Source organism: Phoenix dactylifera, chromosome 6, assembly GCF_009389715.1.
Source record: "Phoenix dactylifera cultivar Barhee BC4 chromosome 6, palm_55x_up_171113_PBpolish2nd_filt_p, whole genome shotgun sequence".
Taxonomy (NCBI): domain Eukaryota; kingdom Viridiplantae; phylum Streptophyta; class Magnoliopsida; order Arecales; family Arecaceae; genus Phoenix; species Phoenix dactylifera.
In genome coordinates, this window is record NC_052397.1 from 2,984,883 (window position 1) to 3,008,852 (window position 23,970).

General features: G+C 39.7%; 3 protein-coding genes and 1 long non-coding RNA gene across 5 annotated transcripts; 3 read left to right on the forward strand and 1 right to left on the reverse strand.

The window, feature by feature from the left end:
* The first annotated feature begins 641 nt into the window (after window positions 1-641).
* Window positions 642-5,581, forward strand: LOC103713731 (G-type lectin S-receptor-like serine/threonine-protein kinase At4g27290). Of its 2 annotated transcripts, none has more exons than XM_039127110.1 (7): window positions 642-1,970; window positions 3,286-3,432; window positions 3,516-3,709; window positions 3,825-4,065; window positions 4,381-4,618; window positions 4,718-4,868; window positions 4,967-5,581. In XM_039127110.1, exons 1-7 carry the CDS (start codon window positions 701-703, stop codon window positions 5,270-5,272), a joined length of 2,547 nt encoding a protein of 848 aa, XP_038983038.1. In that variant the 5' UTR covers window positions 642-700; the 3' UTR covers window positions 5,273-5,581. The 2 variants fall into 2 exon arrangements, with proteins under 2 accessions (XP_038983038.1, XP_008798972.2); XM_008800750.4 differs by having other exon boundaries at window positions 643-1,970; window positions 3,855-4,065.
* Window positions 5,582-8,268: 2,687 nt separating this feature from the next.
* On the forward strand, window positions 8,269-13,077 carry LOC103713071 (protein NRT1/ PTR FAMILY 8.3-like). The gene is made up of 5 exons (XM_008799839.2): window positions 8,269-8,419; window positions 9,968-10,073; window positions 10,160-10,377; window positions 10,520-11,076; window positions 12,115-13,077. Exons 1-5 carry the CDS (start codon window positions 8,363-8,365, stop codon window positions 12,935-12,937), a joined length of 1,761 nt encoding a protein of 586 aa, XP_008798061.1. The 5' UTR covers window positions 8,269-8,362; the 3' UTR covers window positions 12,938-13,077.
* A 2,085-nt stretch (window positions 13,078-15,162) lies between these two features.
* Window positions 15,163-16,327, reverse strand: LOC103713063. Its single transcript, XR_605021.4, has 3 exons — window positions 15,991-16,327; window positions 15,722-15,902; window positions 15,163-15,625 (listed from the first exon to the last, which is right to left on the reverse strand). It is a non-coding gene; the product is annotated as an uncharacterized LOC103713063 (long non-coding RNA).
* Window positions 16,328-16,472: 145 nt separating this feature from the next.
* LOC103713054 (protein NRT1/ PTR FAMILY 8.3-like) lies at window positions 16,473-20,785 on the forward strand. The gene is made up of 5 exons (XM_008799821.4): window positions 16,473-16,723; window positions 17,710-17,815; window positions 17,902-18,119; window positions 18,253-18,809; window positions 19,746-20,785. Exons 1-5 carry the CDS (start codon window positions 16,664-16,666, stop codon window positions 20,566-20,568), a joined length of 1,764 nt encoding a protein of 587 aa, XP_008798043.1. The 5' UTR covers window positions 16,473-16,663; the 3' UTR covers window positions 20,569-20,785.
* The last annotated feature ends 3,185 nt before the right edge of the window (window positions 20,786-23,970 follow it).

A 23,970-nucleotide genomic window follows, 5' to 3' on the forward strand; every position in this document is an offset into this window, starting at 1 on the left:
CCAACTTCCGTCCAATCAGTCATATGGATAAAAAATAGCCTGGTATGACATTTGGCTTGTAGACCGACTTAGTTAGTCATGGGTCACCTGTGCTGACCCAAGGTCACCGCTGACTTTTGGCAAGCCTTTCGAGTCATGGGTCAACCAGCACATCATAATTATGATATGACCAAATTAGGTTTACCCAAATACTTTTCCAAAAATGCAAAAAAAAAAAATATCCGATTCGATCTGAACCGAATCCAACTGACTTGGATCTGGATCCGACTCCGACCCGATCCGATCCAACCCAACTCAATTTTCAATCGAATCAGATTTGGATCCAAAATTAGAATTCGAACAAAAAATTGGATCGGTCGAATTTTAATGAATCTACCCCTCCATCTAACAAACAAATATTATATTAAATTTGATATGAAATATTACAAAATACTTATGAAATAGACAGGAAGCTTATAATTACGGGTAGGAAAAACTTTTATAAATTGCCAAACCCAGTCCAAAGTTTACAACTTGCTGAACACGCACACGTACGGAGAGGCCCGCACCCCACCACCACCAAGACCAAGAGAGGAATTTCCTTTAAAGGAGACTTCTCCAGCCACTACTCCAAGAGATCATCGCATGCCCAACTAATGCCTGACCAGACTTGCAAATAGCTTAATTTGCTGATTAACATCCTAGTCATCTCCTTTCCAAAATGAAACTCGGAGCCATAGCAAAGCCAAAGAGCAGTTTGCCTCCCTTCCTCCTCCTCCTCCTCCTCTCCTTCCTGTTCTCTCTTTCCTTGGCCACTGACACCCTTACCCGGACCCAATCCATCCGAGACGGCCAGACCCTGGTCTCGGCCCGAGGTACCTTCGAGCTCGGCTTCTTCAGCCCGGTTGGGTCGACCCACCGCCACCTCGGCATCTGGTACAAGCACATCCCCGTCCAGACCGTCGTCTGGGTCGCCAACCGGGCCAGCCCCCTCCCGGACCGCACCGGCCACCTCCAGCTCGGCCCCGCCGGTGAGCTCCTCCTCACCAACGGCTCGAACCACCCGATCTGGTACACCGACCCGGTTGACTTCTCCCGACCCGTCGCCCAGCTCCTCGACTCCGGCAACTTCGTGCTGCGCGATGCAGCGGACGCACTTCTCGTCGGCGTTGCATGGCAGACCTTCCAATGCCCGACCGACACGTGGCTTCCCGGGATGCGGTTCTCCTCTCGGCTCCCCCTCGGCCTCACTTCCTGGAAGAACTCCGGCGACGCCTCCTTCGGTGATTATACCGTCCGGTTAGACGAGAACGGCCTTCCCCAGATCATCCTCTGGGGCCGGTCGAAGCCGGTCTACCGAACCGGGCCGTGGAACGGCCTGCGGCTCAGCGGCACCCCGGAGATGAAATCCTACAGCACTTTGTTCACCTACGCCTTCGTCTCCAACGAGAACGAGACCTACTACGAGCACGAGCTGAACGACCCATCTATGATTACGAGGCTGGTGCTGGACCAGGCCGGGCAGCTGCAGCGGTTCATATGGGCGAACCAGACCCAGTCCTGGGTCGTGTCCTGGTCCGCACCCAAGGACCTGTGCGACAGGTACGGGAGTTGCGGGCCGTTCGGGGTCTGCAACATGGACTCGAATCCGGTCTGTAAGTGTGTAAATGGGTTCGAGCCGCGGTCAGTCGGGAACTGGACCGCCGGTTGTGCGAGGCGGACCGGCCTGAGGTGCGGGAGCCGGGACGGTTTCAGGAGGGTGACTGAGTTGAAGCTTCCAGATACCGCGACCGCTATCGTCAACCGGAGTATGGGACTGGAGGAGTGCAAGAGGGTGTGCTTGGCCAACTGCTCGTGTGTGGGCTACACAGCCGCTGATATCAGTGGGGGTGTTACTGGGTGCGTTTATTGGGTGGAAGATTTGATGGACCTGAGGGAGTTCCCGAGCGGCGGCCAGGATGTGTACGTCCGATTGGCGGCTTCAGATCTAGGTACGCGTCGCATAACTTTTTTCCCAATGCATTTTGGTGGGCCACAGTTAGCTAATGACGTGGTTGCTGGTGATTGGCTGTTAAAAAAAAAAGAGAGCTAGATTAGAAATATTTTGGGCTTCCTCGGGTGATCCACAGGTGTTGCATATATCGTTGGCTGTGAACATAAACAGCAGATCCTTCGCAGAACTGGAACATAGACGTTTCAGACCGGGTCTAAAATGGGTTTAGATGAATGTGAAAGTGAACGCCGGTTGCATCAAAATTGGAAGACTTTGAACCAAGTTGGGCCGGTTTTTTGAGCTAAACACAAACTGGCGTAGGTTAATAGATGGATCTATATTGGAGCTGGACCGGCTAGATTTTTTAGGTAACAAGTTGGGTCAATCATTGTGGCGCTCAATCAAGTTGCGTCGATAATTGGGGATAGGGCAAAAAGCCAAAAAGCCCCCGCCCACCTTACAACCCACAAAATCAGCCGCCCGTGGAGGGCGCTAGCGTTGATGGCTATCGTCGCCCAGCATAGGTTTGAATAAATAGACTTTTTTTAAATAAAAAACTAAATATTTATTAAAAACTATTTTTTTATTCTTGCGGGTTCAATATTATATGCGATACTTTAATATTAGGATCAATCCATTGGCACCAGCTCTTTTCAGGTGCGCAAGTTTTGAGTGAAATTTGTATAATATTATATATAGCCGATTTCGTAAGATATTCAACATAATTAAAGTCTTACATAGATTTTGTGCAAATTTATCAGAAAATTAGCTTTCTGTTCTACTTGTTTATTGCTTTCAAACATTTTTATTATTAGCTATTTATTCTATATATTTATTGTTGATCAATTTTTAATTTAGGTATCATGTTAGATATGTTTCTACACTCCATTTACAAATTGATGCAAACATTATCAAATCTTGTATAAAATGCAATAGGCAATGATGCAAGTTGAGGTATGCCAAGTCTGTCATGAACTCTAGAACTTCGGTGAGCCTACGAAGAAGAAAAAAAGAGTTTGGTCTCCATAGAACCCACATATATTAGTAGCAAGTAGATTCAGCTCAGCATATTCTTCGCATGCCCTGCTAGAGTTTGGTCTCCATAGAATCCTTTTCCCTTTCGAGAATAATGAGTACTCGAAGTCACTCTTGATGTGCTTGTTCATGAGCTTCTTGTAATCTGCAATTTTAAGTTTCTGCTATTGTCGATTCATGCACACATTTACCTACAACACACAAAAACTTCAAGTTGTTCTTCTCACCAAATGGCGTCGCATACCAAATGGTTTTGAAATTATACTGTCTTCTTCCAGATGAGGATGATGATGAGGATGACGAAACACATGTTCCAGTGGACAAGGAAAAGTTGATCATAATTATAGTTGCAACAATCTGTTTATCTTTGTTTTTCTTGCAATTATGCCTCCGTAGCCTCTGGAAAAAGAAGTTGCAAGGAAAAGGTAAGACGTGCTTCATAGATAGCTATGCTCATTGGAATAGATCAAACTTTACACCTGATTGTTGGGCTATTTGTTGATTGCAGCAAAGATCGAACAATGCGAAAGTCACTCATTACTTGGTTTTGGAGCTAATGTAGCACATAGCAGCATGTCAACAGATGATGTCAATATAAGTGCAGAGTTGTCTCTATTCAGTTTAGGCACTATTGCTGCTGCTACTGACAATTTCGCGGAAGAAAGTAAGCTAGGAAAGGGTGGTTTTGGGGAGGTGTACAAGGTAATTAGCTTTCTCCTTCTTCTTTTTTTTGGCTAACTAGTTCTTTCAGTTATATGCAATAAATCGTTGAATTTGGAGGACTTACACTTTCAATAATTTCTTCTTGTGTCTACAGTCATGCAACAGATGTTGGTTTTGTTGGCAGGGTAAATTACCTAATGGGCAGGAAGTGGCTATTAAAAGACTTTCAGATAGTTCAGGACAAGGACTTGAGGAGTTCAAGAATGAGGTTATTCTGATTGCTAGGCTACAACACATGAACCTTGTGAGGCTTCTAGGTTTCTACACTCAAGGAGAAGAGAAGATGCTGATCTATGAGTACATGCCCAATAAAAGTTTGGATTCCATCCTCTTCGGTGAGCTTCTTTAAACATGCATTTTTTGCTCACTGCTTATGATGCACTAGTTCCACATAGAAAGGAGAAATTTCTATGCGATCAAATTATTTGAATATCGTGATGTAGTTTTTCTCCACTTTTGGATGCAAGGATGGAAAACTATCAGCAATTTCTTCAGGAACATGGAAAAAGGATAATGGACTAATTGGATAATCTTGTGCCATTACATTATGACCTTCTTGTTACCCCGCTGTTGAAGCATTTGTCTTATATTTTTTCATTCTATAACCAAGTAAATAACTATTCAATTTTTTTAATTGGAATTTGAATCAGATCCGACCAAGGGAGCAATATTGGATTGGAGTAAACGCAAGAGAATAATTGATGGGATTGCTCAAGGACTCCTCTACCTCCACAAGTACTCTAGACTGAAAGTTATCCACAGAGATCTAAAAGCTAGTAACGTTCTTTTGGATGCCGAGTTGAACCCAAAGATATCAGACTTTGGAATAGCAAGAATATTTGAAGGAAATCAAGAGCAAGGAAAGACAAGAAGGGTTGTTGGGACATAGTAAGTGAAATCTTTCTTCAAGTGAACTTTAATATTAAACTCTTAGATGAAAAAAACTGATGCTAGCGATCAACTAATCATTGTTCCCTCTCTCTGTAGTGGCTATATGCCTCCTGAGTACGCTCTATGGGGGCATTTCTCTGAAAAGACTGATGTCTTCAGCTATGGAGTGTTGCTCCTAGAAATTATCAGTGGCGAGAAGGTTTCTGGTTCTCAGGGCATGAACGGCTCTTTGAATCTTTTAAATTACGTAAGCATGTTCGTCAATCTTTGAATTAATAACAAGCTATTGGGAAACATGTATAAACCAATTTGATGCACTGTGTAACATTTTTCTTTTCATGACAGGCATGGGAGCTTTGGGAGGATGGGAGGGCCTTAGAGCTAGTGGATCCACAACTAGGCAATTCCTATTGCGAAGAAGAGTTGCTGAGATGCATCCATGTGGGACTATCATGTGTGCAAAAAAGTGCTCAAGATAGACCTACAATGTCAGCTGTTGTTTCCCAGCTGGGTGGTAGTAATGTAAGCCTTCCTTCACTGAATCAACCAGCCTTCCATGCTCGTGAAGGTCAGGTAAGTGGAGAAGATTGTCAAAAAAGAGGTATTGGTTCCTCAAATGAAGTAACCATTACTATGATGGAAGGTAGGTGATACATGCTTTAATCTCCTATCAAAGAAACTGTCCCTGTGTGCTTGTGGCTGAAGATGCGAACAAGCCATCTCTTTGGTGACAAAGGTACAGTGAGAGAGAATTTTTATTTCTCAGAAGATTCTTTCAGAGAAGAGAGAAATTTCAAAATTTTGGGTTATCTTATTTGAGGTGACGTAAGTGGATTCGAGCTGTGAAATTTTACATATGAAGTATTAAGTCACGTACTGTAACGCATGAGATTTTTTTTTTTTTTTTTTTGAGGAGTGCAATGCTTAAGCTAAGAGAAACAATCGGACACCATTAGATCCCCCTCCCTCTCTACTTTTATGTGCTTAGTGCCAAGGCGATGAAGCTTTTCTAAACTGTCATATACAATGCCTCTTGTACAACTCCTCTTCAAGCTAGTAGAGTTCTTTTTTTATGTAAAGGGAGGCAAAAGAAGCCACCCGGTTTTTATTAAAGATTAATCGTATTTACAACAAAGATGAGGGGTAGAGATAAGTTACATTGTCAAGGAAGAAGAGGAATGCATGTCAGAAAAAGAAGCTAAATGACTCCAAACCGAGTGTCTGATAATCAGGACAGGAATTGTTAATGCTCGTAAGAAGAAGCACTGGAGGAAAAAATCTCATTCAGACTAACAAACAGGGGCATTTATTGCCTGAAAGTTTCAAGCAATTTCATAAAGATTTTCTGGCCTAATACTTTTCTGCTATACCCGTCTCTTTTGAACATGAAGAGCTCTATTTTTCTGATCTCAGAAGATCAAGTTATTGTATCCCTTCCCACATCAAAATGAGACATTAAAATAAGCACTAAGATAAAGAATGGCTACAAGCTCCATAAAGAAAAGTCCGACTTAAGAGAGTTCTGAAACAAAAACCAGTCAATTTTTCACAACCAATTTCATAACACGTCTGGTACCTCCTCTGAAGCATAATACAATCTGCTAGAAGGCATAAGAGGATGAACAAGAGCTATAGAAGAAGGAAACAAAATTGTAATCCCTTAGATATTGAAGAGGCAGATTGCAGAGACTTCTAGTTTTCACTATTGCGTAGGCATGCTGATGATTGGCTCAGCAAGGTTTTTTTTTTTTTTTTGGAGTTAATAAGCTAAACGAGCTTTTATACACAGCATGGTGGACTCTCTCGCCCTCACTATGGCTAGAACTCTGGCATTGTGTCCAGCAATGGCCAAGTCCAGAGAATGTCTTTGATGGAAGGTGGTTATTTGATGGTTGAGATTTTTTTTGAAATTAATGTTGCTTCTTGGGTAAGTCTTTGTCCGGCATGGTTGTCAGTTTTTCAAGTTTCAAGTTTTTTTTATCAGAAACATACAAATCGAGGCATTGTAGTGTTTCATAATCCAATTTTTATCTTCAGTTTTTTGGAATTAGCAACCAATTTGTAAAAATTATAAAAGTCAAAAATTATGTTTTTGATTTTTTTTTTTTTTTTTTTTGCGACTATCTCCACGGCGTATCAATATTGCCAGCCACCGCCTCCATCCGTCACCAGCCATTGCCGGCCACCATTTATCGCTCCCAATTCGTGGCCTTCATTAGTTGCTTCTAACGCTATCTGTCATGGTGATCATCGACTATTACCATCTATCATCGGCCGCCACCAATTTCACCATTTTTACGGCTAAGCGAGCTTCAATTTTTTGGTTTTCGCAAAAAATAATTTTTAATTTTTTAAAAAATAAAAATTATGCCAAACATTATCTAAGTATGTAGTGTTGGCTCAAGCTTTGTGGCAACTGTATTATACAAATACTAGCATTTTCCCAATGATTGATATGCAGTAATTTGAAGCACGCATCACTTATGGCATGTTCTAACAGAACGTTCCACTGGTTCCATTAGAAGACAACCACTCATAGCATAAGGGCTAAAATAAAGATAGTTTAAACCCTAATGCATAAGTTGTAATTCCTTTGGAAATAAAATTATGCCATATCTCTCATATGTACTGCATGTGCTAGAATTTGTTTGTATTATTTAGCTCAAACTCCCAAAGAGTGGAGACCCACACATATCCACCTGCTTCTTTTATTTGATTTTAGTTGGCAACTCTAGAGATTTTTCAGATATATTGTATTAAAATCAGAGCAAATAAAATAAATGATGAAATGAAACTTATGTTCTCAACTGTTTTGATGGAAGAATAGAATTCATGTTTAATTTACTCATGCCTTTTCTCATTACACATGCATCTTAAGGAGGATAAGTTGATTGATCGTCAAATTTTATGTTTAGTCCTTATAAATTTTGTAGTTTATATTTAACAGTATTTTCTGCATATCTATTATCTATTACCTATATATATAATGGAGGCTCAGCTTGTGATGAAGTCCTCTCTCCTATGTAGATGCGGGTATTATTATACTCGGCCATCATTAAAGTTTATTGCTCAATATATAAAATATATTAATGATTCTGGTATTAATGTAGTCAACCATCATTAAAGTTTATTACTTAACATGCAACAGAAGTTTAACCATTAAAATCTTTTTTTAATTATGATTTATTATATTATTATATAGTATTTCAATTATAATGAGAAAAATGAGAAAAATATCATATCCTATGCATCATGCAGGGCCAATACTTATAATATCAATATTATTGACATAATTTTTTGCATGGAGACTCTCATGCAAAATTCTCCATTCTATTTTGTACGCATTCATTGGCTCATATTTGGAATTTTTTCAATATATAAAGAATTTCATGTTTATTTTGCACATAGTTATGCGTAAATATATAATAACAGGGATTAAATTTTAGATCATTAATGAAAACAAGTAGCAGGAATGTTAATTAACAGACATCTTGTGCTGCTACTTGTCTATAAACCATTCTTGTTTTTGAGAAATTACGTAAATAATTTAATCAGTGGCATCGTGGCCACTCTTGAACAAAACTTTGTGTATCGACACGCGTCACAAAGTTATGTGCTGTTTTAAAGGCAACACTGCTAAAAAACTCTCTTCAAAAAAATAAAATTGGTGCTCTGTCTCATTTCTCGGGCGGGAAATCCCTGGAATCCTTAACCTTCTCCTCTCTCTCTGAGTCTCCATCCATGGGCTCTCAGGAGGAGAAACCAAAATTGCTGTTGGAAGATGGGCTCTCATCAGAGGTTCGTCTCTTTGTCGCAGACAAAGATTATTATTATTATTATTTTGTTGCTTCCTTAGATTTGCTCCTCGATTCGGGGTTCCTTAGTTTGGTAAATTCTTAAATCATTCAATGTGGATTTGAGAAAGATTAATGTTATGGTAACAAATTTTCTGTTATCTATGGATTGTTATCTATTTTTCAGATTTTTGATTTCTGATAGATTTGGGTTAGTCTAGTCGTGAACCTCCCTTTACATCAAAAAAGAAAAAGAAAGATTTGGGGAAGTCTAATGGGATCATAGTTCATATGGCTGCGGCCTGAGGTGGTGTTGGAAAAAATAGATCTTGATAGGAATTCATAATCCAAGGTCTTCGAGAAGTGACATTAGATTATCTAATCTCCACTATACAATAGACAGACCTATTAGAATAGAAATTAAGCACCAAAATTTGAAAACTGAAAAGGAATTAGTGATCTAAGTCCTCACAGTCTGCATGCATCAGGAATGATCAAGCAAAGTTGAGAGTGTCAATTGGCTCAATTGTTTAAGTTATTGGGTGTTAGATACCAGGTTCGAATCCCATCCTCAACCCAACTACTGCTTCCTTCAGCCCTAACCCGCAAGAAAAAAGAACAAAAAAAGAATGATTAACCAAACTAGTACAATGAATCTTCTTTTTTTTTCCTCTTTTCTTTTCTCATTTTTTTTCTTTTCCATATCTTCCTTTTATTGCTTCTCTTTTTTGTGCCCATTTTGTTCGATTGTCTTCTCCAGTCTCCACCATTTTGCTTGGGAAAAAAAAAAAAAAAAGCTATCGTGAATCTTCTTCTTTTTCTTCTTTAGAATCTGTTAGATGATTAGAAGGCAATGACCGACGAGCAGACAAAGAGAGAGCTTTCAGATGCAACTGCTCAAATTTTTTATTGTTGATCTGAGGATTGTAGATTGACGTGCTCCAACTCAAATAGCCCGGGAATTTTTTCCCTTCTGTAGTACTTAATCTGTCCAATAGAAATGTCACAACTTGGTAACTAGTTGACTGAGATAACTTTAGCTATCTGCTTTTCAGAGAGCTTGACCTTAATAGTTTTCAATACAAAAAAGAAAAATCATTTCTTTTTATCAAATTATCATGCAAAAATTTTCATGGAAATGAAGATCCGGCTTGCCATTGCAAAGTCTAGTTCTGGATGCAGTTTTGATCTAACTATTTGATTGCATAATTCAGGACTGCTTATGGTCTATTTGATTGCATGATTCAGGACTCTGCTTATGGTTATACATCTTTTTGAGTGATTACAGTTAAAAATCTGAGTTGTGAATGCTAATTTTACTCCATTCATTTTATCATGCCAGTTAGTAGGTATAGTAACATATTTCACACACTTTTTCTTCAAGAATGCTTGTATTCATATGGTTGAGATTTTGATTTCTGATTCTATTTCATCCATTTTATCGTGCCAGTCAGTGCGATTGTCCAAAACTTCGCATACCTTCCAGCTTTTCTGATAGTTTAGGACTCATATAAAATTTCATCATATTTGGTTTATGCTGTTTTATCTGTAGAATGGAAATGGAGGACCATACACAGGAGATGGATCGGTCGACATTCATGGAAATCCAGTCCTAAAGAATGGCACTGGCAATTGGAGAGCATGCCCCTTTATTTTAGGTATTAAGATTACTTGATACTGTTTAGCCTATTATTTATCAACTACCCATAATCGCAGTGCTCAAGATTCCATAACCAAATCACAGGGACTGAATGTTGTGAACGTTTGGCTTACTATGGAATAGCAACCAATCTTGTTGCTTACCTTGCAAAAAAATTACATGAGGGAAATGCCCCTGCAGCAAGAAATGTCACAACTTGGCAAGGGACTTGCTACCTCACCCCCCTGATTGGAGCAATATCGGCTGATGCATACTGGGGAAGGTACTGGACAATTGCAGTCTTCTTGACAATATACTTTATAGTAAGTACGGTACAACAAATATTTTTTTCTCCTTTTTGTAATCATAACTGCATCTGTTTGGTCTCTTTGTTTTGTGACTTATGATCTGTTTTGTCCATATTATTTAATTCAGGAGATTATGATGCTACTGTTTTGGTTGTAGGGAATGGGTACATCGACCCTTTCAGCATCAGTTCCTGCCTTCAGGCCTCCATCCTGTGCAGGATCAATTTGCCCAGAAGCAAGACCAGCTCAATATGCTGTTCTCTTTATTGGTCTCTATCTGATTGCATTAGGGTCTGGTGGAATTAAACCTTGTATCTCCTCCCTTGGTGCTGATCAATTCGACGATACAGATCGAGCAGAAAGAGTGAAGAAGGGATCCTTTTTTAATTGGTTTTATTTCTCTGTGAATATCGGTGCACTTTTATCCAGCAGTTTTCTTGTGTGGGTGCAAGACAGTTATGGGTGGGCTCTGGGCTTTGGTATTCCTACACTGTTTATGGGCCTAGCCATTATAAGTTTTTTCTCAGGGACCTCACTTTATAGATTTCAAAAACCGGGTGGAAGTCCTATTACAAGAGTATGCCAGGTGGTCGTAGCTTCTCTTCGCAAGTGGAAGGTAGATGTCCCCCATGATAGTTCTCTTCTCCATGAACTACCAGGCAAAGCCTCAGCAATCAAAGGGAGTAGAAAGTTGGAGCACACAGATGAACTCAAGTACATCTCTGAACTTTTCTTACTTCTTTAAATGTTAAATGAATCTTGAGCCAAGTCCTCAAGTCATTTTGCTACTCAGGCAGGACATGCATCTTTAGATTTGTAAAAGGGCTAACTGGAGATTCTTATGTACATAAGTTGCCAAGAGGTTCTCTTGCTATCTCTATGTAACATCTTTTAAGAATCCATAAGTTGTCGATGATGGTCAGTCTCAGAAATCACTTGTTTGGTATATATCATAAGCGGAAAGCATCAAATAGAATTATAAAATCAGATTAGAACCGGAAGAATTGCTAATAAATCACTGCAAAAAGATCCAGAAAATATCTTAGTCTTTACAAGTACGTTGCGAATGGGGTTTAGCCAACTTGTTCGTAATGTTTGCATTGTTACTTTCTAAAAGAGTTTGTGTATATATTTAGTTTCCATTTTCTGTGTATGAGAGATTATAAAGATCATAGATGAGTTTACTCAGCTGAAAGTTATTATCAACTTGCAGAATATTTCATACTTATTCCAACTACGTTAAGGAGCTTAAGAACTACATGATTCACCCACTCGTCCCGGAAAGAAATTCCACCCACCTAAGTAAAGAACTGTTACAAATAATGAAGAAAGTAATAGATCAATTTAGATAACCAGACACATTTAAAGCAAAGAGCGAATTGACCACTTCCACACAGGACTAGTTTGTAGTTCGAGGTCAGTCCCCCATGTGCATACCTCCATTTTACCTTCACATCATATGAAACCAATGTTCTTCTGTTGGAGATAAGCCAACTGTGGACTGATTTACTAAATAGTATACAGAGAGGAAAAAATAAAAAGATGATTATATCAATTGTTTCACAAGTGCATGATCAACTATTTTTAGACACTATGTTTTCAGAAGCTAGCATTTTGTCTAAATATGCTATGAAATTTACATATACACGAGTTATAATATGTATTTACATATAAATATATGCAATAATCTGTTATGATTTCTTCTTGGTATGGCATGTTGAACTGTGCAATATTAACAAATATGAACTTCAGGTTTCTTGACAAGGCTGCAACAGTTTTAGATCTTGATGAGAGGATCGAAAGCTTCTCCAACCCATGGAGGCTCTGCACAGTCACTCAGGTGGAAGAACTGAAGTTATTGGTACGCATCTTCCCAATCTGGGCTACCAGCATTGTGTTTGCTGCTGTCATTGCGCAGATCTCTACATTGTTTGTCGAACAAGGGATGGTTCTTGAGACGACCATTGCTTCATTCAGCATTCCTCCTGCATCTCTATCTACCTTTAATGCGATCAGTGTTATCTTATGGATTCCAGTCTACGACAGGGTTCTTGTGCCATTAGCAAGGAGATTCACGGGCAATGAGAGAGGCTTTTCAGAATTGCAGAGGATGGGTATCGGCCTTTTCATATCTATACTGGCAATGGCTGCAGCAGCACTGCTGGAGATAAAGCGTTTGAGCATCGCAAAGGCTGAGCATTTGGAGCACCAAAAAGTGGCAGTTCCCCTCAGCATCTTCTGGCAGATACCTCAGCATGTCTTGGCTGGAGCGGCAGAAGTATTCACAGCCATCGGGCAGCTCGAATTTTTCTATGATCAGTCTCCTGATGCCATGAGAAGTCTCTGTAGTGCGCTATCATTTGTCACAAATGCACTGGGGAATTACCTAAGCTCTCTGATCCTGACCATTGTGACACATATAACAACCCAAGGAGGGAAGACTGGGTGGATTTCTGATAATTTAAATGAAGGGCATCTCGATTTCTTCTTCTGGCTTCTAGCTGCACTCGGTTTGTTGAACCTCGTAGTTTATGTTTACTGTGCCATGAAGTATAAAAGCAAGAAGGCTTCTTGAACTCTGTCTTTGTTGTGTACAAATACTTTTACAAGATGCTAGAATGGTTATAGATGTGTCACTTAACCATGTAGAAGTATCCTTCCTATGTGATGTTTTAGATCAGGAAGATGATAATATTATATGATAATTGATAAGTTGACATATTTTTGCTTGCGTGATGCTTCCGTTGGGGTGTGTGTACCCCAGAAAGGTTGGTTGAAACTTTTATTTCTCTAGTCCTACATGTGAGGATTTGATGGTTATGCTGTCTGAGACCTGAGCATGCCACTGTTTCAGGATTCTATGCTGCAAAAAATTCTGATTTATTTTGTGAGGTTCCCTACATCCATTCTTGCAACAGATTGAATGGAGAACATTTTGTCCAAGTGCTGGTGCTCCACTGCTTTTTTCAGTTTCTTTTTTCTCTGCTTCTTTCCACTCTATTTGTAGCAGAGCTTTGCTTCCTTAAATTGTTGCCTCTTCCTCTTAGCAGCTTCTGAACTTTGTATTCTTTTGATCAGATCAATAAAAGCCGCGTGGCTATCTACGTCCCCTTCTATCAAAAAAGAAAAGAAAGATATCTAGGCATGTTGATGCATCAGAAGTAGGCTTAGCATAACTCCCTGTATTATTGCTACTTCCAGCACTGAGATTCAAGGTATTTCTATCCCATTGGTTGTCGTACAATACTATTCCTTAATAATAATGGTTAAAGAAAAAAAAAACTCCTTTAAGTATTTGCTTGTAACAAGAAGTGCGTTATGTGAAATTTTAAAACTTTTAAAACTCTAAGGTAGTTATTACGTTGTGCTTGGACCAAAAAATATAGATAGAAATATAATAGAAAAAGAGAATTTAGTTGGATAAGGTATTTCCAAAAAAAACTATCTTAAAACAAATTTATATGAACTCCAATAACGCCTATGGCCGAGGGCCTGCGGCGACCGCAGGGTCCTTCCCCCTTCTTTTTCTTCTTTCTGTTCCTCTCCCTACATTCTGGCCCTTTGCCGAATCCCGAGCTTTGCCGGTGGGATGTAGGGTTTTTATAGACCCCGGAGGTGTGGGGGAGCTCGGTCGAACGGCCGTAACGGTCGGCCGTTCGGCGATTACAACCGCTCAACAGCCGCGCGGTCGTTCGAACCCGCTGGAGCAGGGGGATTGCGATCCCCTAGTCCTAGGGTAGAGCCGGCTGGGTCTGCCGACTATGGTCCAGGCCAGGCCCAGCTGGCCCGTTTATTACAAGTAGTGTCACCAGCTGGTAAATCTCAACAAATCTTCCGTAATCTTTAGTCCAAAAACACCTGAAGGAAAGTAATAAAGCTCGCTTCAATCCTTCAGATCCCCCATTCAAACATCTTTAGAGAATATTTGGGCGTACCTGTCATAGAGAGTGGATCATCTGCAATTGATTTCAATTCATCAAGGACCATATTGCAGCAAGATTAGAATCTTGGAAATGGAAATTTCAATCTATGGCTGGAAGACGACTGATATAATCAGTTTGGCCAGTTCAAATAATGCCTAGTAGCTAGATGCCACAAGCAGTTATAAGGTGGATTGAAAAAAAAATTAGATGTTTCTTGTAGGGTCACAATACTGAACAAAGAAAGCTACATTTGATCTCATGGGAGGTGATCTATCAGCCTGAAGACGATGGAGGATGAGGTATTCCAATTTTTACTGACTGGCACAAAGATCTGCTTAGTAAAGCAGCAGAAAAAATTGTACCGAAGCCAAAACCAGCCAAATCCAATTCCAAACATCATGATGGGCCCGAGTTGCAGTAGTTTCTAGTCTACATGGCGATGGATCGGGTTTGCTTTGATATTATTTATAACAATTCTGAACCTCACTCAAAATACCTACTTTATGTATTTATTGGTCATATATAAGTATCCAAGATTTTTCCATAACTGATTTGGAGCTAAATACGCACCAGTGCAGGCTCTCACAATTCCTATTAATATAGAAACCATGGCTGACTAAAAATTGATGAAGGTTTCTTTCTTAGCTCTGGTGAATGGAACTATCAACTGCTCTCACAATGTTTCCATCCACAATTAGTTGCCAAAATCACAGAAACTTGGCTCCTATACAACAAAAAGATGCTAAAGAATGTGGTTATGGATTAAGAAACAAAATTATTGTTAAGGAGATCTCCACATTTCTAGAGCCATCAATTCAAAATCAAGATCAAACTCTATCTTTGGGCTAGGTTTGGAAACTGAAAGTACATACGAGAATTGAACTCTTTGCATGGAGATTAAATTAAGGTGGCATTCCCTGTGCTTCAGTTCTTTACAGAGATTAATAAAATAAGAGGAAGAAGAAACAGAGTAGTTGACAAGAGGAGGATGAAGATCGGGCGTGGGAGCAAGCCGACGTATTTATTCAGGGAAGGAGACAAGGGCCTGGGCTGAGAACTCGAGGCTGGGGAAGATGAGATCGCTCTCCTCGGAGACCATGGACTCCACAAGCCGGAGGTGGTAAAAAAAGACATTTGAAGCAAGGAGGAGTCTTGCTTATAGAAATCCGAAATCTTTCAGAATAATGTCTAATATCATCAAATACCGGAAGGAATCGAGGAGGCTCCGGCCGCAAATCTCGTAGGTGTTGGTCACCCTCTTCCAGGCCTCGGCTGCAGCCTCTTGTTGAGCTTCGACGCCTCTGACACCTTATCATGTTATGGCACGATGACCTCCGAATCTAAAACAAAATCCCGAAAGGAAAAAAAAAAAAATCAAAATCCTCTCTTTTCTTGGTTTCTTTCAAAGATTCTATGAGAAGAATAAGAACGAATACCTGAACAACGTGGTGGTCCTTGTGGTTGGCGAGGCAATAGGAATAAAGAGCCCGCCCTATGCAATCCAAAAATTACATATTGCATCTGTTCTTGTTGAATCGGCATGAACCTCACAGGGAACAAAGAAGCTCGTCTTCAGAAGCGGCCTCAGTCATGGCGGACCATTCTCATCGAGCCCACCTGCACCCAAACCCCCGTCTCCAGATCAAAACCCAGCCCCAAAGATCCCATTTTCAGCAAACAACGTGCGAAAATATCGAAACTTTACCATCACTTTATTCTGCTTGCTCCACAGAAGCTGATCTTTTGGTGGTTCTCGATCGCCAGCTCGTCCAGTTACGAGGAAGTCCAGAGCTAACACCAAAACAGAGCAAATCCAAGATTGGTATCCATGGCACTAACCAATCGGGAAATGGAGATTCCTCAGCATCGAGTGTTACCACTCGGACCGAAGCGCCGCAAGGAATCACTGCCGGAGACTGCCGAAAAGCTCACCGAAGAGAAGGGGACGCAGAGACGAGAGCAAAGAAAGAGAAGGGAGAGAGAAGAGTTGAATAGGGAGAGGGATGAAGGGAGGAGTGGTCGCTTTGAGAATTATGGACTCAGAATGCTTTGAGATCTGTGTGGTTGGTGATCCAACGATGGCTGTATGCGAAGGAACGTAATTTCTTCTTTCGTGCAAAAGATGCAACCCACTTCTCTTGCCTGAACCTGGACTGGAAGTTGAAACCAATAAAAAATGATAAGGGAAAGGCTGGCCTTTGCCATTTCACCGTCGTCTCGATGCTCGGTCTTAAATCTTCTCTCTCCCCGTCAGCGGAAGCATTCCACTCCCAGCTAGTCTCTCGATGATTACCTCGTTGTTAAAAAATCCCTTCGAATCCCTAATTCACTAGCCTTTTATTGCGGAATCCCCCTCTCTCTCTTTCGGCTTTCGATCCATGGGCTCTCAGGAGGAAGATCAGAGATCGCTCTTGGAAGACGTTCTCTTATCGGAAGAGGTCTGCTTTCTTCTTTCATAGCTTTAGATTCCGATGAAAATTTTGGCCTATCTATCTTCGTTCGATTTAGGAAGTTCTGTAATGGATTTATTTCTTTTATTAATGATTGTTTCGTTGTGAATCTGAGGATGATTGGTACTAATGTAAGAAATTGTGTTTTAGCTATTGACTTGTATCCGTCTTTCAGATTTTTTTGCTTTCTGATGGAGTTGGGTGAATAAATCCTCTCCAATTTGGGTGTGTCATGATTCATTTGGTCGTGCTTTGACGTGAAGCCTTGGAAAGATTAGATCTTTATAAGAACATGTCCCAGATCCTTGAAAAATGAGATTAGATTATTTAATCTCCATCATACAATAGGAAAATAAAAAACAGAAATTGAAAAGAAAACAGGAAACTAGGGTTCGCAATTCTAAAGTTCTGTAGGCGTCAAGAATGATTGAGCAAAGTAAATACTAAGAACCTTCCGTAAGATAATTGGAAGCAGCGACCAATATGCAGATGAAGGGAATGGTTTCCGATGCAACTGCTCATAAGTTTCTATTACTGATTTATGGATGGTAGGTTTTACGTGCTGTAACTCAAACAGTCCTTGCATGTCTTCCCCCAAGGTGCTTGACCTGTCTGATAAAGGTGGCACAGCCGGGTAATTTGTTACCTGGGATTATTTTCATTTAGCTGTTTTTTGTAACCTTTGCTTAAAGCCTGAGCTTAATAGTTCTTAAATAGGGAAAAAATGTTTTTGATCAAAACATCATTTAGAAGTTGTCATCAGAATGAAGGTTTGGGTTGCCATTGCAAAGTCTAAATCTCAGTTTTGATCTGATTTCAGTTACACAATTGACATTGTAAATGCAAATTATATTCCATTCATTTTGTTATGCTAGTTGATAGGACTCTTTTAAAATTCACGCACCTTCTAGTCTCTGATTATTTAGAACTTTATAAAATTCCATCACATTGGATATCTGTTGTTTGATATGTAGAATGGAAATAAGAGACCATACACGGGAGATGGATCGGTTGACATAAATGGAAATCCTGTCTTAAAGAATGGCACAGGCAATTGGAGAGCATGCCCTTTCATCTTAGGTATTAACATTACTTCATACTGTTTAGCCCATTATATATTAGCTATGCATAATCACTGCACTCAAGATTCTATAACCAAATCACAGGGACTGAATGTTGTGAACGTTTGGCCTACTACGGAATAGCAACCAATCTTGTCACTTACCTCACCAAAAAACTACATGAGGGAAATGTCTCTGCTGCAAGAAATGTCACAACTTGGCAAGGAACTTGCTACATCACCCCCTTGATTGGAGCAATATTGGCTGATGCATACTGGGGAAGGTACTGGACTATAGCAGTCTTCTCAACAATATACTTTGTTGTAAGTACAAGTACTTTTTCTCTCATTTTTTCATCTTGTAATCATGTGTTTGGTTGCTCTGTTTGTGACTTATGATCTGTTTGTTCCATATTATTTAATTTGGAAATTAATTATGCTACTGTTTTGGGTGTAGGGAATGGGTACATTGACCCTTTCAGCATCAGTTCCTGCCTTTAAGCCCCCATCGTGTGTGAAATCTGTTTGCCCAGAAGCAAGTCTATCCCAATATGCTATTTTCTTTGTCGGTCTCTATCTGATTGCATTAGGGACTGGAGGAATTAAACCCTGTGTCTCTTCCTTTGGTGCTGATCAATTTGATGACACTGATCCGGCAGAGAGAGTGAAGAAGGGATCCTTCTTTAATTGGTTTTATTTCTCTGTGAATATTGGTGCTCTTATATCCAGCAGTTTTCTTGTGTGGGTGCAAGACAACTATGGGTGGGGTTTGGGCTTTGGTATTCCTACATTGTTCATGGCCCTGGCCATTATAAGTTTTTTCGCAGGCACCACACTCTATAGATTTCAAAAACCAGGAGGAAGCCCTATTACAAGAATGTGCCAGGTGGCTGTAGCTTCTCTTCGTAAATGGAAGTTAGATATCCCTCATGATAGTTCTCTCCTATATGAACTACCAGACAAAGCTTCAGCAATTGAAGGGAGTAGAAAATTGGAGCACACTGACGAACTTAAGTACATCTCTTAACTTCATTTATATCTCAAAAGATTTGATTGTTGCATTAATCTCGAGTCAAGTCCTTAAGTAATTCTGCTACTCAGTCTGGACGTGCATCTATAGACATGCAATTGGCAGATTGGAAATCCTTGTGGATGAAATTTAGGTTGCAAACTGTCAAGAGATTCTCTTGCAATCTCTGTGGTACTTCTTTTAAGAATCCATAATCTGTCAACAATGGTCAGTCTTAGAAATCGATTATCTATCATATCATAAGAGGATGTCATCAAAGTAAATTGTAAAGCCAGATTATAAACTAGAAGATTTTATTGAAATCATTTCAAAAAATGAACGAAATCAGTTAATTTTTGTAAGTTCATGGTGAATAGGGTTCCGTCAAATTGTTCGTCATTTTTGCTTTGGTACCTTCGAAAGGTGTTTGCATCCCCAGTTTTGATATGCTGTGTATTTGATTTTATAAAATTCATGACTTTTCAACTTAAAGCTGTATTCGCTTGGTAACTGTGTAAATTTTCATTTTTTCTTCAGTTCATGTAAAACTCTTATCTTGCTATTGGAAATTAGCCAACGGTGGGCTGATTTACTTGGTTTTACTTTAATGATAGACATCAAACAAGCATTTATCTTGACAATATATTATCAACTGAGATCTAAAAACAAAGCATATGTCCTTTCTGTTTTAATCAAATCAAATCATGAAATTTGAGTGATGGATCATTATTTCTGCTAAAAACTGATGATTATTATCAACTGTCCGACATGGTCTGACTTATGACTTTTTCTTAATATATATAACATTTTTCAGTAGCTAATACTTTCTTTAGATGTGCTATGTTTTTTAGTAGCTAGGTTTTTGTATACAGTAATTCTTTTGCTGTTTCTTCCAGATATTGCATGTTGAACTGCTAAATATTAGTAAACTTGTACTGCAGGTTTCTCGACAAGGCTGCTACTGTGTCAGATCTTGATTTGAAGACTGAAAGTTTGTCCAATCCCTGGAGGCTCTGCACAGTCACTCAGGTGGAAGAACTGAAGATACTGGTACGGATGTTCCCCATCTGGGCCACTACCATTGTTTTCTCTGCAGTCTATGCACAGATCTCTACCATGTTTGTGGAACAAGGGATGGTTCTAGATGCAACAATTGGCTCATTCACCATTCCCCCTGCATCTCTATCAACCTTTGATGTGATCAGTGTTATCATATGGGTTCCAATCTATGATAGGATTCTTGTTCCAATAGTAAGGAGATTCACGGGCAAGGAGAGAGGTTTTTCAGAACTACAGAGGATGGGCATTGGACTATTCATATCAATATTGGCAATGGCAGCAGCAGCACTGGTGGAGATAAAACGTTTGGACATTGTGAAGGCTGAGCATTTGGAGCACCAAAAAGTGGCAGTTCCATTGAGCATTTTCTGGCAGATACCTCAATATTTCTTAGTTGGAGCAGCAGAAGTATTTACATTCATTGGGCAGCTTGAGTTTTTCTATGATCAGTCTCCTGATGCCATGCGAAGTCTCTGCAGTGCGCTTTCACTCCTCACAACCGCACTGGGGAATTACCTAAGCTCTCTGATTCTGACAGTTGTGACATATATAACAACTATAGGAGGGAAGACTGGATGGATTCCTGACAACTTAAATGAAGGGCATCTTGATTATTTCTTCTGGCTTTTAGCTGGGCTCAGTTTTCTGAACCTTCTGGTTTATGTTTTCTGTGCAATTAGGTATAGGAGCAAGAAGGCTTCTTGAGCTCCAACTTGAATGGTTGTAGTAATGTAATCTCAGAACATTCCCAAGTCTGGTGTACAGCTGTTGTGTCATTCATGTTTCCATTGAATCCTTTAATGTTGTAGTAGTATCTTTCCTTTATTTGCTTTGGTTGAGACATTTGTGCTGATGTAATTAGTATGTAATAGAAAATAGTAACTCTTTCACAAGAAAAATAATAATTTTGCTATTTCTTGCATGGTGTCTCTGTTGGGGTCTCAGGGAGCATGCGTGACGTGGCAGTTGATCGTCAGCATGGCAGATCTTATGTTAACACATCAGAAGTTGGTTAGCAGTTGCCTTGTGGGCAGAATTGCCGACTGGTATTCTGGTGGTGGTATATGCGAGCCTTCTGTGCTTATTAGCCACAGAATCCTGTCCGGCACCGAAGAAGATTGAAAGTATGTTCCAAACCCCTAGAGAAGGGAAAAGACAAAAGTTTGTGCTTGGTTATGAGACAATGTTATCTTTAAAGGGAAGTATCAAAGTTTATTGTACCGGTTATTACTGTATCATTCTGTACTGGTACCAAACTAGTATGCAGTTTCTTACTGTACCAACATTTTAATACATCTCATCATCTCATACTGTACTGCATATCTATATCATGATAGAATGGTACCAGTACCGTGAACAAATTCAGTATCTGATTGCTGTCATTTTTATTTAGTAAACTGAGTCTAGGTTGCAAATGATATGAAAATTCTTGCTGCAAGACTTAATCTTTTAGTCTGGAACTTTACAAGTTTTTGGGATGCCAGGGGGTTGGTCCGGCAGGTTCTATGAGTCAATTTGGCTTCAGGTAAGGTGTGGCTGAATTCTCTCTCTCGCTTTTTCTTTTTAATAAAACATACTCTTTTCTCGATTCAATCCAACCATATAAAGGAAAAAATAAATCATTCCCATTAAATATTATTTTAAATAAGTGAAATCTTTGAGTAATGAAAAAAAAAACAGCTAGTTTTGCTACTTTAATATGTATTGTTCCTTTTTACAAGAATGAGATGTTTTTTGGTCCGATAGAAATACCCTCTGCTCTTGCCACACTGATGTTACTATTTTATACTTTTTAATCTAGTGATCAAACGTATACACATACATAACAACTTAAAAGGCTTTATTCATACTAGTACTTCTAGTTATACATATATACTAATACTTCTTTAGGGAATTCCACTTACATTTTTTTTTGTTTTGATTCTATTTTGATATGGTGTAGGCATTGGGTTCCCTTATACAAACTAAATTCTATCTTTTTGTCTCTTTCTCTATACTTTATCTCTATACTCTATAAAATTAAAAAAAATACTATAATATAAAAAAATAAAATATCAAGTAATTAATAAGTCAACTAATTAAATAATAATTAAATATTAATTACTAAACTAAATATTAGTTTATTATTATACTAGTACATATTTTAATACTAATTGATAATACTCCTAAATTAATAACGCGAATTAATCCTCTCTTTCACTATATATATATATATATATATATATATATATATATAATGAGATAATGAAAATAAAATATATACATATATACATACCTACAAGTGTTTATTATTCATAATTTAATTTTTTTAGTATATATTGGATGCTTATAAACTTATGAAAGCACGGATTGCTTAGCTTTGATTATCTCTAAAGATATAATTAATATTTAATATTCGACAGGTACCCATACCCGATCTCCCACCTTGATAGCACCCCTATAATTAATGCTCAAATCTTGTGCAATTTATTTTTAAAAACATTCCGTAAGCATTTTGAAGTTATACTTTTATAAATGTAAACCATCATTCTTGGAAAAAGAAACCGAGAATTAGAACTTTTTAAGAAGGCTTCGCCGGTTCCTTGTCTCCGCCGCCCTACCCTCCCTCGCCTTCCACTGCCTTCCCCTGCAGTCGTCTCCGCCGCCATGTCGACGACTTCAAGGGCGGAGGCGCCGACGGCAGCGTTGGTTCCGCTGGGAGGAGTTACGTCAGAGGAGGAGGTGCTGACGGGGATCGATGGAAAACATTCTAAACATCGACCATCCGATCTTGATCGACCGATAGAGGAATCCGCTCACAAGATGCGAATATGTTTCAGATGGACACATGAGGACCTGCTCATAAAGGTTCTATGCGGAAGAAAATTGTATAAAATTAAATACGCGGGCAGCGGCATCACAAGTGATACTGCGAAAACAAGATAAGTGTCGCCAGCGGGCGGGCGCATATATTAGTTCTGCAGATTAGAAGCCTGCATAGAACTAAATATGCGGACACCCACCTCCCGGTAATGCGTATAGAGCACCGGTAGGGTTTCATTCGGATGGAATCATATAACTATCTGTGCGGAGTTAAGTCCGCATAGAAGTAGGTATGCGGAATTCCGTAATCCATCCTACCACCTCAACGTCCTCTACGCCTTCAGTTTTTTTTTTTTTTTTTTTTCGCGCGCTTGCTAAAGCGGATGGATCATATCTAATGAGTATGGATACATCCAATAAAATCAAAAAACAAATTATCTCGAAGTGCTAAGGACAACTTCTCATCTCCATTAGCTTCGCGGAAAACATGCTTGGCTTGGTAGGCCTCTCTGTCCCTCACCAATGCACAGATATCTCGGAGCAAAAGGTAGACGCAACCATTACCCCTTGCCCCCCCCCCCCCGATCCAGCCAATGACCGTGGCCGAGTACTTCTCTAGGATAATAGAACTGGCTAGTAAAATACACCAGGTGTGACGAAGGCCCGCCCAAGCGACCTTCAGCTCCACATCCGGAATCGATATGTCGAAAAGTTGACTGCCCCCTGCAGCCACGATCCTAGCAGACGTGTCCTGAATAACGAAATCCGCATCGCCCCACATACCTCCGTCCAAGATGGATTCATCGAAGTTGACCTTGAGAAAACTCAAAGATGGAGGCTTTTAGGTGAAAAACACTGTACAGGATGCTACCAAAGCAAAATGAGAACCCCAGATATCTGGAGCTATCAAAATCGATATAATGCAACAGAGCTTTGCCGCCTGTACATGGGCACTCTCCACCATAAGCCTATCTCCGTTCTTCGGCCCTCGCCTTCCCCTCCCAAAACTTCTCCGCTCCCTCGGTCTAAGTTCAATCTTTAAAATCTCATTTTGTGAAAAAAAAAAGCATGTTTATTCGTAGGAAAAAAAATGTAATGTATTATTTTTTAACAAAATAACAGCTGTTTATGGGCGACCAACTTGCACGTGCATGCGTAGAATTGCCGTTTTGACCCAGAGCGTTTCCCGTAATTGTTTGTTTAAAAAAATAAGACGCGATTCACGCGAACCCAGAAGATGCAAAAAGTGAAGTCTCCGTCGCCACCCTCGACATCAAACTCCTTTTCTTGCGCCCCCTTCCTCTC

Coding starts and splice junctions, on each gene's coding strand:
- LOC103713054 (XM_008799821.4), top strand. CDS start 16,664: ATGGGCTCTCAGGAGGAAGATCAGAGATCGCTCTTGGAAGACGTTCTC. Junction 18,120..18,252: donor TCTCAACAATATACTTTGTT/GTAAGTACAAGT, acceptor TTTTGGGTGTAG/GGAATGGGTACATTGACCCT. Junction 18,810..19,745: donor GAGCACACTGACGAACTTAA/GTACATCTCTTA, acceptor CTTGTACTGCAG/GTTTCTCGACAAGGCTGCTA.
- LOC103713071 (XM_008799839.2), top strand. CDS start 8,363: ATGGGCTCTCAGGAGGAGAAACCAAAATTGCTGTTGGAAGATGGGCTC. Junction 10,074..10,159: donor AGCATGCCCCTTTATTTTAG/GTATTAAGATTA, acceptor ACCAAATCACAG/GGACTGAATGTTGTGAACGT. Junction 10,378..10,519: donor TCTTGACAATATACTTTATA/GTAAGTACGGTA, acceptor TTTTGGTTGTAG/GGAATGGGTACATCGACCCT.
- LOC103713731 (XM_039127110.1), top strand. CDS start 701: ATGAAACTCGGAGCCATAGCAAAGCCAAAGAGCAGTTTGCCTCCCTTC. Junction 3,433..3,515: donor AAAGAAGTTGCAAGGAAAAG/GTAAGACGTGCT, acceptor TGTTGATTGCAG/CAAAGATCGAACAATGCGAA. Junction 4,619..4,717: donor AGAAGGGTTGTTGGGACATA/GTAAGTGAAATC, acceptor CTCTCTCTGTAG/TGGCTATATGCCTCCTGAGT.